The 13,153-nt window shown below is 46.9% G+C and overlaps 1 protein-coding gene across 2 annotated transcripts in view; it reads right to left on the bottom strand.

Moving 5' to 3' along the window:
* The window catches only part of LOC138526301 (E3 SUMO-protein ligase RanBP2-like), a 1,824,256-nt gene that overhangs the window by 103,386 nt on the left and 1,707,717 nt on the right, over positions 1-13,153 (bottom strand). For both annotated transcript variants that reach the window (XM_069636876.1, XM_069636877.1), the window contains one exon: positions 9,604-9,743. In XM_069636876.1, the coding sequence (XP_069492977.1) occupies positions 9,604-9,743 (140 nt within the window). The remainder of the gene's footprint in view (positions 1-9,603; positions 9,744-13,153) is intronic.

Below are 13,153 nucleotides of genomic sequence, written 5' to 3' on the forward strand. Positions count from 1 at the left end.
CCAGAGCCGTGCAGAGGGCATGAGAAGGAAGAGCAGAAGTGGAGACTGCAGTAGGATTGGCAAGTTCCTTACAGATTTTAAAGAGTACAGCAATGTTGTTAGTGGCCCCATAGATGCAAGCTTGAATATGGGCCCATTTCTTGGACCGAATGGAGAGTCAGTAATGCCATTGGAGCAGGTGAAAGGCCATTTTATCACAAGATGTGCGGGAAGTCAGCCACTTCCGTATAGTAACTGCACTTGCTTTTGAGCAAGGCTAGGTCGGAATCCAACGAACTGTTGCATTTGGAGGCAGGCTTCATGCGGATCCTCATGAATGTCGAGGGTGTTAGAGATGGAGAGGTGAAGGTTGGCAAAGGCTGACTCAGAATGAGAGTCAATAGCAGGGGTGGAGGAGGGAAGGTGGGTGAGTTTGTACTTTGATACTGTGCGTAGGGCATAAGGTTCTACAGACTGCATATGCTCACATGCCTTTAAATATTGGAGGGTGGGGATCCAAGATGGCCGCAGGGGCAGGGAGACGTGTGTGAGGCTCTCTCCTGCCAGGCCGCGACAACAAAGCACCACAAATCATGCCTGGATGATCAAAATATTAAGAAAAAATCACAAGCCACAGCACCCTCGACACCCCCGGCGTAAACGACAGGAGGTTTCTGTTACGCTCACCTGGTGTCCACGGGGGCGTCAATCTGAACTGGGCTGTTACCTCTTCCAGCGACACACGGGGCGCCGAAATGATGGACTGGACCGGACCACCCAGCTTAGCTTGTTTGCCCGTATGAATATTCTTCTGTAATGGAGAAAAGGGATTTAGCCACCTGCAGGGACTGGGCGCCAACACCACCTTCCCTCACTCCTGCGATCTCTTCCCACAAATTACTTCCGAACTCTTGCTATGTTCTCACCTGATAGTTTGGAAAGATGAGCTCTCCATCCTGCCTCGAGCGCAGGGCCGTGTAGATGACCAGTTACTTCACTGGTGTGGGATGTTGGAGAGTTGCAGAACGGTATTGACTCCGTAAGGAAATAGTATGAAAAAGAGTTCAAAAACGTCTGGCCTTCACTCTGTCCAAATTCCCTAGGTTCTTGAGAAGAGTCCCAAGTGGCAACCAGTTCGATGCAGGTAAGTTTTTATGGATTCTGTTCAGTTCGATAATGAGGACCTGGTCTAACCTGTGACCCTTTCCTTTTGCAGGCGCTGAATCGGTGGAGGTTCCGGTGATTGCGGCCTCAGGCAGTAACCAGGTAAGTCTGTAGCGGAATTCGGTTTACCCCACTTGCGCTTTTGTGTTGCTTTTGTTTCCCCTTTGGGGCCGGGGTACGGCGGAGAAGCTGTGGAGGCCGCGTCGACCCGAGATGAGGTAAGTACCCCCTGTGGTATCAGGTAAGTCCTGGGGATTGCCTTTATTGTCTGGGAATGCTCCCTTGCTCACCTTATTGTCTTTATTTCCACAGGTGTTGGAGAGCGGCCGCTGGATGCTGAAAAGCGCGATGGAATGCGGAGGATTGCTTCAGGTGAGTTCCCGCGCGGTGCTGCAGGATGCGAAGCGGCGCGCGTCTGATGATTCCTTCCTTCTAGGTCAGAGCCAAGAAGATTCAAGATTCAGGTAAGGATTGCAGGTAAAAACTCCGTTTCTAACCTTCCCTCTGCTTTCTTTCAGGTTTTCAGGAGCTCCGGCATCCAGGCGGGCGTGGCTGAAGACTGGAAGCTGCTGCAGGCACGGTGAGCGTTACGCTGCAGAATAACGCGAAGCATGGGTTGCTGTCAGGGCGTGGTTCAAATAGCCTTGGAAGTAGTTCTAGGTAAGTATCCTTCCGTGGCCCCACCCGAGTAAAAAATAGTTCCTAGGGAAAAATAGTCCCTCCTAGGCCTCATTTGACTTCTGGTCACTGGCAGCATGGTCTGCCTCAGGTAAGTTAACAGCATGGTCTGCTTCAGGTAAGTCCTTGACCATGAGCCTGGCGCCCATGGCGCCAGGACTGATTCTAAACTTATGAGCCTGGCGCCTTAGGCGCCAGGACTGCACCCAAATAGCCCCTAATTGGGGTTCATGGGCTTGCATTAAATGGCATGATGCCTGCTTCCGGGGTAGCTGGGCCAAACCTGGTTTCCCGGGGGCAGGCATCGTGACAGTTTCTGACCCTGCGGACACAGATTAAAAGGGGTATTGGAGCAGAGAAGCGCGGACCGCCTCTCTCCCACTGAGGATCTCCGGGGGAGTCTGCTGGAGCTTGGCAGCCGTGAAAGGTGACGATCAGTAGCAGGGATGCCAGCTCAGAGAAACACCAAGGCAGATCCCGCGAGTGGCTGAGTGCCCCCCCCCCCGGCGGCGGAGCAGACACTTCAGGGGAGGAGACACCAGCGTCGGAGGCAACCCCCGAGAGCAACAGAGGGCCTCCCCCTAGGACACGGAGAGGATGCTGGTAAGGAGCAACCAGCAGCATCCCGCAGTGGGGAAAGGAAAGAGCACTCTGTGACAGGAGAGGCCACAGGAGGCCTGACTACAGGGAGAGCAGCGGACCGGGGCCCGGACCGAGAGCGAGGACGTGACAACATACCGGCGGCGCTGAAGGTGAGGGCTCCACCCACCCCACCGCTAAGAAGGCAAGGGGACCCCCTCAGCAACTTGGTCCCATAATGCGGGGGCTGGGCCGCTGGTGTCTCCCTGTTAAGCCCCCCCCAAACACAGGCAGAGGGGCGCAAAGTAGCGCGGTCTCCCACCCACGGCTGCAGGAGGCAAGAAATTGCAGGCTCTCTGCTACCAAGGGGCAAGATAAACAACGCCTCTGCCCCCACCTAAAAGCTTCCCCCGCAACACCAATAGGAGGGCAACAAACGGAGGGCAGAGGCCCGACGACGACACCATACGGCGCCCCATCGACTGCAGCAATATCCCAAGGGGGGTAATGTTAAAGGGGAAGGGGACCTCGTCCCTAGCGACCTCCCAATCCACCAAACAGGATGCTAGCCTAATTCAAATGTGGTCAACAGATTCCCCAGTACAAACCAGAGGAAGGGCACAGGAAGCCCCCCCCCCCCCCGGCAAATGCAATCCTCCCATCCCTCATCAACATCCGCCCTGAAGGGATGACATGCATTCATGGTTCATGGAGCTTCAAGAGAAGTTCACGTCAACGGTTCAGGATCAGTTTGCCACGATTAGGAATGACATTAAGCAGGTGGTCCATGATCTGAAGATGGATGTGGCCAAACTGGAAGAGCGGACCGACACACTCAAAAGAATACTCCAGAACACAAAAGAAGAAGCACTGCATAATAGCGAGACACAGGAACATTTGGTGAGGCTAACCCACAACCTAGAGATACAATGTGAAGACCTCGAGAATCGTTCACGAAGATCCAACATTTGCATAAAAAATATGGCGGAGTCGGTACTCGATAAGGACCTCAAAACGGCATTACAGGAGGTGTTCAGAGACATTCTAGAGGCACATGAGACGGATTCTATTGGTGTCGACAGGGTGCACAGGGTGGGCCCAAAGATAACGGGTGCGCCAGCGGAGAGACCACGAGATGTGCTGGTTGCCCTCTCCTCATACCCCCAAAAAGAACAAATCTTGATGAGAGCGATGGGGATGGACCACATAAGAATGAATGGGACGGATATTCAGCTGTACCAAGATCTGGCCCATGTGACTCTGCAAAAAAGAAGAGTGATGGCCCCACTAGTGAAGGAATTGGTGGCGAGGCAAATACGCTACAAATGGACGTTCCCTTTTGGGTTGCTATTCACTTGGGAAGGCAAACAACAAAGAGGGACCACATGGGATGAAGGGCTCCACATTATGGAGATACAACCAGATGGGGCAGAGGAAAGGGACAATAAAGCAAGGGGAGAGCACCAGAGAAGACCGAATGGATAGGAAACGGTTCGGCAAAAGAAGCAGCAAACTGGAAAAGAAAACCGCAGAACGAACCCAGATGAGTAAAAGGAAAATGCTAGATATGACCTATCCGCAGGGGGCAGAACTAGAACACCGGGAGGAAAGAGTGGTGAGCAACTGTCGACGTACAGAGAATCAGCGACACAGCGGCCTGGGGTAAGGCCCCGGAATTGGAAGCTGGTAAGGACAGAGGTAGATGCGGGGTATAGGAACCCCGTGAAGTTCACCCCGAGTTCATGGAGGGCGGGAGCGATGGGCGTAACGCCCTAGAATCCTTAGGAACCCGGGCCCTACTCGGGACAAGTTTTAGTTCAAAGTTTAATGTTGGGGTGGGAGTTAAAGTGATTGGGGGGGATGGGGGATGGGATGCCCGGAAGACGGAAAGGAATGCTGCAACTGGGAACATTTGACATTGGCCACGGGCTAAGACACCATGGGGAAACTCTGAATTCTAACATATAACCTAAGGGGCCTTAACTCCCCAGTGAAGAGGAAAAAGCTTGAGAGCATGCTCAAGAGGGATAAGGCGAACATTCTTCTATTGCAAGAGACCTACATAAGAGCCCAGGACAAACAGAAAGTGCACCTCAGAGGGTATAAAATATGGGCTCATTCCAATGCACCAGATAAAAGAGCAGGGGTGATGATAGCGGTAAAAGATGGAGGGGACCTTAGGCTAATAGACAAGTTAATAGACAGGAACGGGAGGTACGCATTTGCTAACACCATGATAGACGGATACCGTCTCACCCTGGCATCAATTTATGCTCCCAACTCAGGGCAAGGTGGCTTCCTACGGGACACACATGGGGGTTCCCAGGGCCAGGGGGCGCCGTCTAAGCACCTCAGGCAAAAGATGGACCACATGGCTCTGTGCGATGCATGGAGGGAACTCAAGGGCGAACAGAGGGGGTATACGTATTTCTCGCATGTATACAACACTGTCGAGAATTTACTACTTCTGGGCATCGGTGGGATTGATGGGTAAAATACAAGGAATAGATATTGGGTCAATCTCACTGTCAGACCATGCTCCGCTTTGGATGGAGTTGAATACCCCTGGGAAGGGGGTGGAGGGTTTGGCGCTGGAGGCTTCCGCAGTAACTTCTTCAAGACCCGATAGTGGGAGAATCGATAAGGGACATGGTTATAGAATACTTTGCTCAAAACGACACAGGATATGTCCCACTGGGAATGGTCTGGGAGGCATTCAAAGCGGTAATCTGCGGCAAATTGACAGCACTGAAAGCCTCCAGGGACAACCAGAGGCATAGGTGGGAAAGAGAACTTGAAAGGAAAATTGCGGACACACAAGAGAAACTTTTGACTCGCCCCACCCGTAGCTTGCAGAAGGCTCTGAGACATGTACAAGGACAATTGGAAATGCTATGCACCAAAAAAGCAGAGAAATCACTCATATCTCAAGCAACAGTACTACATCACAGCCAATAAGGCAGATAGATATTTGGCTAGGCAACTCTGCGAGAAACAAAAGGCAATGACGATTAAGAATATCCGAAACACACACAGAGACTTTATCGCTCACTCAGGACATGGGGGAGGCCTTCAGGGAGTTCTATCAAGCGATGTATACAACGGAATATCCGGATGGCAGCGCCCAAGACGCGTACTTACAAGCCATCCCCATCCCACAAATAACGGAAGAAGATAGAAATGCACTTGAGAGCCCGATTAGGGAAGAAGTGAAAAAGGCAATAGCAGACCTCCCAAACAACAAGGCACCCGGCCCAGATGGCTTTACAGCCCCATTCTATAAAAAATATGCGGACATTATAACCCCATTCCTAACCAGACTCCTAAACACCTTCAAAGAATGCGGAAACGTAATCCTGGCAATGAATGAAGCCAAGGTTCTAGTCTTCCATAAAGCAGGAAAAGACCCCTCCCATCCCGGCTCCTACCGCCCCATAGCCCTGATTAATTTGGACTCTAAGATATACACAAAAATCCAGGCAGCTAGATTGTCCCCACTTTTGCCCAACTTGATAAACACAGACCAATCAGGCTTTATACCGGGTCGACAAACGTACAACAACCTTAGAAGACTTATACACATAGTGGAGAAGACGGGCATCACACACATACACTCCGGCAATACTATTCTCATTAGACGTCGAAAAGGCATTCGACCAGGTGGAGAGGTCACTACTATTTAAAACATTAAAGTGCATGGGATTTGCAGAGCATTACATAGATATGATAAGAGCCAACTACAATAAACCTTCAATTAGGATAGCCATAAACAGGGAGGTCTGAGAGTAGATCTATCAAGGGGCACTAAACAGGGATGCCCACTATCCCCTCTCTTATATGCCATATTTCTGGAACCATTGTTAATTAGAATCAGAGAATCCATCCTCATATAGGGGATAGAGATGGCAGGCAGACAACACAAAGTGATTGCATACGCAGATGACATGTTGATAGCCCTAGCGGACCCGGGTGGGACACTCGCCGCAACAATGAGAGAATCAGAGACATTCGGGGCAAGCTCCTGCCTTAAAATCAATAGGAAAAAGTCAGAGATACTAATCCTGGCAGGCGAGAGAAGGGAGGTAAGAAATGGAGGCGGCGGCACTAGACCCCAAATTGCGGAAAAGGGGATCAAATGCCTAGGAATAACACTGACACACAGGGTCGATCTACTATATGAAGGAAACTATCCCCCACTACTAGAACATATAAAGAGGGACCTGGAGTGCTCGAGTCCACTAATGGTCTCATGGTGGGGCAGAATACAGTCGGTAAAGATGAACACTCTCCCTAGGCTGTTATACTACTGTCAGGCTCAACCAATTACGGTTCCCAGATTATTCTTCAAAGCGCCATCAAAGGCAATCTCTTCCTATATTTGGAAAAGGAAACCCCGAGGGTTGCCAGAGGGGTTCTCACAGCACCTACTCGGGCCGGGGGTGGGGGGGATGATGTCTCTCCCTCACTTTCAAAAATATTTCCAAGCTGCGCAAATAAGGGTACTGAAGGAATGGCTGGGGAAGACCAACAAACAGTATCGGTGACACAAGATAGGGCAGTATCCAGATGCCCATTGGTGGAACTGCTATGGAAAGCAAAACATAGGCAGCCGAACCTCGGCATCAGTGTAGTCATGATGACCACTCTGGAGTCCTGGGACGAACAAACGCGAAGGGGTATCATGACTACAGTGGAGTCTCCCTTTACACCCATCTGTCGGAACCCCCAATTCCCACCGGGAATGGAACGAGGGGCCTTCGAGAAATGGGAAACTGCAGGGTGTACAAAAATTGGGGAAATGTTTCAGGACAAAGAAATAAGGTTGTTCAAGGCGTGTAAATCCTTACTAAATCTAACAGAGGTAGAAAGGTATAAATACGACCAGCTCAGGCACTGGCTGGCGACACCCGAAGTCAAACGAGCGGCAACAAGGGACCTCACTCCATTTGAAAAATAATAAATAACCGACTTGGGGTCCAGGAGGTTAGTCTCAACACTGTAAACCTATATTAACTCCCAAGAAGAAGAAGTTAAGTGGGCCTATATGATCAAATGGGGGAAAACACTGGGGGAGGATATCCCAAAACAACAGTGGGTAGACTTGTAGAACAGCATCCCAAAAATGACCCGCTCAGTTCAAATGAGGGAGATGTGGGTAAAGATAGTAACACAATGGCACTACACACCAGAAAGATTGCATACAATGTACCCTCAAACATCCAATTTATGCTGGAGAGATTGCACAGAAGTGGGTACGTGGAAGCACATCTGGTGGGACTGCCTGGGGATCAAGGGTTTCTGGTCTGATGTAAAGACCAGAGATGGGAAAAATGATTCCAGGTGCGGAACAGTTGGGGGAGAAGGTGTGGCTATGCGCAATGAAAGAAAAGGCAGCTAGGAAATACTCAAATTCACACTGGAGGAGCTTCATGGGATTAGTTATAGCGGCATGGGCGGCAATAGCCCAAAATTAGAAAAAACAAGACCCACCACTAGTGTACGCTTGGCTTCAGAAGGTCTGGTGACAGATGACAATGGAAAAGCTAACGCATACAATTCAGGGCAAAGGCGGATCCTTCACAAAGGAATGGGGAACGGTCCTGGACTATTTGTATTCAGACTATAAGAAAAAACAATGGTGTCCCCATAAGATCAGAGTAACAGATATTTTCAGCTCTTAAGACATTCCAATACTGAGACACCCCAAGAAGATCGGCGGGGGGTGGAAGGTGTGGGGGGAGGGATCTGTTCAGTTCTCAGTTATATGTTTGAATTCGAAAATCAATAAATATAATTAAAAAAATAATAATAATATTGGAGGGTGGAGTATTTATGGGTATAGGAGAGGGGTGTGTGGGGGCAAACGCATGTGTGTGAAAGTTGTGGGAGTGGCATCTGTCTGGGAGGTGTGGCTTGTGTTTGGGGTATAGGGGACATGTGTGAGTTGTTGGGGAATCGTTTTCATCAGGGCTTGCAGGGAAGTTATGTTGTTAAGAGCAGTGCTTTGCGCTGTAAAACAGGCAGTGTTTTGCTTCCAAGACATTTGGTAGAGAAATCTAGAAAAGACCTCTGTGCATTGGATGCACTGGATAAAAAGGACTGAATCCAACAAGAGGACGAGGAAGTAAGCATGTTGGACAGCATTTCGAATTCAACAATGGTGAGTGCATTACAGGCTGTTCAGCAATTGACAATGTGGATAAGTAGATGCCAGAGTTGCCTCTGCCTGAGGGCTGCATTTTGGGTGAGAGATGAGGAGATGCAGTCTTGGATGAGCTACAATCCAATGATGAAGAGGCAGCTTAAGGGTTTCGCCTGAATTATGCCATGGGTGAAGGGGCTGCGACGGACATCAGAGTATATGTGCATAAATTATGCAGAAAGCATCAGGTGGCTGAGGAGAAATTGCGTGTAGTCAGTGGTTGGTAGTATTGGAGCAGATTGTAGGGGACAGACATTGGATGTGGGGTGAGGATGTGCCAATTTAAGGCGGTGATAATATCAGAGGCAGTTTAAAAAGTCCTTTGGGCATGCATAGCAAAAGGTAGGTTTGTCCACGTGAGGGTTAATATTAAAGTTTGAAGAAAAATTGAGGATTGTTTTTAGTTGTGTGGGAGGCGCTACCTTATCCCTCTAAATGATATTATTTGTTTGTTACTGTTTGTGTAAGTGCAGCAAGCTGCTCCCAGGAGGAAAATCCCAAAACCTAGGCTTGAGTAAACTTTTGTAGATTAGGATACCCCTTTGTAAGCGCTACTCACATGGCTCAAATTTCAGAAAAAAATAAGAAAAAAAGGGAAATCAATCTTTGATTCGGTTTCAGTAATGTTTCTCTTTAGTTGCTTTATTTTTCGCGTATCTTTTGTCTCCTTTTACAACTTAGTTATCAAGTTTTCTTCTCATAATCATATCCCATTTTTTAACATTAACAGTCATATAGGTTACGGGGTTAGTAGGTTCAGACAATTACTTGTTTTGCTTATCGGCCTATTGAGCCTTCTTATTTAGCCTAATGTGTGTTAATATTAAAGTTGCCTTGGTTATTGGAAATAGAGGCTCTAGTTTAGCACACAGTATGAAGTACTGATAAGTATCTGGCGTGGGGAGCTTTCCTGGGTTACAATGAATAAATAAAAAGGTTAACAGTCAGTTTGTCTCCTTTTATCTTTCTAGATCATAAAATGCTGAAGCCTCAGTGTTTACCTCTGGTAATGAGACTATTGGCTCAAAGTGTATATCTTCATTCTGCACCGCTTCATCATCGTTGCCATCCTCATCTTCCCGTTTGCTTGTTACCGATTTGAAAAGAACCTCTCCACTGTTCTGCCATGTGAAATTTGCATCTGTGTGTAGAATGAAAGAAAAAATATCTGGCATTTAAAAAAAGTTGAAAACTAGCAGAGTTTCAGCTTCTTGGACATAGTAAAAGGGCAGTCTAAATATTCAAAATACTTATAACAATTTTCCCAGATATGAACTACAAAAAAAAAGCATTTCAAACAACTTTTTGATTTAAACACACAATTCAGGATAGCTGAAGAGGGAAAGGTACAGGCTTGGTTTTGGGCATCTATACACGGACTATTGTTTCACATGGGCAAAATCATATCTCTAGTCTTCAATTATTTAAATAATGAGGACAATTCATTTTTATTTTAACATAGGACCACCAAATATCTGCTTTACACTTCTTCCATATTCTTGCCTACAGAACTAACCAACATAATATAATATTAATTAGTTCACTGAATAAACCTAATCAAGGTTTAGTTATGTAGAGATGATTTAACGCAATGAAAGCCATGAAATTCAGCACAAGGATGCCGAAAATCATTATGTTCATTATCCTCAACTGGATCCGGTTGCTGATGTAACGCTCCTTCTCTTCCCTCTGGTGTTGAATGCCAACTCCCCCCTGAGGAGTTTAGAAAGGGGCATACAGAACCAAATCACAGCAAGAAATAATTACTTTGCTAGGCTGGACAAGTGCGTAGAAATTGAGTGGCTTTTGAAAACCTCCAACTTCACACGTGGCAATCACCATAATGAGCAGAATAGTGCGATTGGATTGGTTGACAAAGCCTGCCAGACCTCCATGCACCCATCCTCTGACCTACTCGTAGCACCAGCTGACTTAGCACCAATTGCCACTACAATACTAATGAATCGGGGGCATGAGATGAAGGGAAATGTGCGCCCACCCCGAACATCTCTCTTAAATCCATGGTGGGTCATTGTCATAAAACTATTGATGCAGCTCAAAAACCAGAGGAAATCTGTCGTGATACTTTCAGGGAGTGTAACGACACATCGTCACAAAGGGCAAGCCCACATGGCGACGCTGCTGGAGAAGGAAGCACCAGATGGGGGAAGTTGACACCATTAGATCCCCTAGAAGAATGGCGCGCCTCAAACTTTATCTGTACGTTTAAGGGGCGAACCCATGGAAATAAAAACTCCTAGAAACAAGCATTTGTGAAAGCCATGTTGAGTATATTGTGAGTAACCGACATTTCATGCAAAAGTTTAACCACATGTCAAATTCTGTCTGACTGCAAGTTCTGTGGGGGCTGCAATATACACTTTGGGATAGCAAATACCTATATTAGACATTGCATCCTTAACTGTAAAGATGCCCTCATAGCTAAGCTAGAGGGATAGAGGTGTTCCTGGACTCAAATCTAGGTTTAGCACAATGCACACGAGTACCAAATTTCCCAGTGCTCAAGCAGTAACCAAAGGGTTCTTATTCAGGATTATCATTTGGAACATCAAAGGAATTAAAAACAACTTGTTCAATGTAGATTGGTCTCAATGGCTACACTGTTTGACAATTTGCCTGCAGGAAACATGGCTAGTTGACCAGGACTGAATGCACGAAAAGGTTTAAAAATGTTAAAATGTTTATGGTAAAAGCAGAAAAATTCAAAATGGGACGTTGGGAGAAAAAGCTTAATGACACTGGTAAGAAAATTCTACCCAGCTCAGGTTACTGGTCAGATCACCCATAATCCTGTAACCCTGGCGGTATCATTAAATGGAACACCGACACTAACTGAAAAACCTGTAGTTCTAAACATTTATATTCCGTCCAAAATGAAGAAAGCAAATATTATGAATGAGGAGTTTTTCCTCTCACCTGAAATACTGGGCGCAGCAGATGTTAAAACTATCCTTTTGTGACTTTAATGCAAAATTAGGGTCCTCCTCTGGGTATTCCGAAGGAGTTTTGTGGATGGAAGATGCCTGTAGAATTCCCAAGTGCAACCTCCCTAAAGGGTACACTTTCATGGGGTGCCTAATGGACTCCATTATGTCTAAATAACTCTTTGTGGAATTGAATGGAAGATGCACAGGGGATGTCCAGCCAAATTTTACCGTTAAGGTAGGTCAGAGGAAAACTATTACTTATTACTGCTGGGAGGAACTCATGGTGGCAACAAGTAAGACAGACACAAGTGATCACAGTTCAAGGGTGTTTATTGAACAGTGAATGCTGTGTAGGGGGAAAACCGCGTAATCTAAGATGGGAGCAAGCGTCAACCATCTAATGAAAAATAAGGCGGTCCTAGTGGCCTTGTGTCAAGGAAAAAGGCCTTTACTAAGAAACATATTGCCACACCTTACAACTAATACAAAAAGGGGTGTGGGATATTTATCAAGTAAAGAAAGAAGTGTTCTCAAATAATATGTTAGGATGCGGTAGCCTGGGTCTGCCTTCCCAACGTTTTGAGCACAGGGCAAGATGGGAGCTTGAAGCACAGTACAGTCTTGGGCTTCTCCAGCATGAGACAACAGTTCTAATGGCAGCTCTTAGGACCGTGGATGGCCAAGTCTTGTTTCCTTGAAAGTCTCTTGCCAGAGGTCTTCAACTAACAAAAACAAAAAAGTTCCTTTAACAAATGAAAGTTCGTTTGCACTGTTTGCTGGGTGATGGGTTCACCCCTGGGTCACCCTCTTCTGGGCGCTGACCCTTCTTTCATATCATTTCACAAATTATATGGCAGTTCTTTTCTCAATTAACTTTTGGGTGATAGCTTCACCCTTGGATCTCCCTCGGTCGGGCTCGGACCCTCTCTTTAGCGGGTTTCACTTTCCATGGTTTTTCAATGTCTTTTCAAACAGTTCATAGTGGACATCCCTCTGTCAACACACTGTTTATCTGGACTTTAGACACTGCCTCCATCGTCAGTATCCCTCGGTCGGGCTCCCTCTTGATAACTTCACATTCACTTAAGTCTGCAGGATTCCCTTCCCTTGCTTTCACACAATTTGTAGATAAGTCTTTTGACTGTATGGGGATTTTACTAGACTTCCTGTATGACCACTTTGACCTTGTTCGCCGACTCTCCTATGGCTTTCTAGGACGCATAGTTTCACTTTTATGGGGATCAACCAGAGTTTCATGAGTTAACACCGGTGTCCAAATGTCATTTCAGTCGAATGACATTTGGTCGACGCAATTTGGTCGAAAACCAAATGGTCGAATTTCTTTTTTAATTATATATTTATTTTTCGGGTTTTCGTTTTTTAAAAAAATGGGTTTTTAGAAAAAAAAGGGGGTTGGGGGGACCCCCCCCAAAAAAAGGGGTGAAAATAAAAAAATAAAAAATTCGACCATTTGGTTTTCGACCAAATTGGTTCGACCATTTGTCTGGTCGACCAATTTTTTTCGACCAAATGTCTGGTAACCGGTAACACCCACGTGGGGGCGGGTTCCCTTTTCAGCTGGTCTCCCTATAACACTTTTTAC

The sequence above is a fragment of the Ambystoma mexicanum genome, chromosome 7p (genome assembly GCF_040938575.1).
Source record: "Ambystoma mexicanum isolate Mex_15411 chromosome 7p, UKY_AmexF1_1, whole genome shotgun sequence".
Classification (NCBI taxonomy): domain Eukaryota; kingdom Metazoa; phylum Chordata; class Amphibia; order Caudata; family Ambystomatidae; genus Ambystoma; species Ambystoma mexicanum.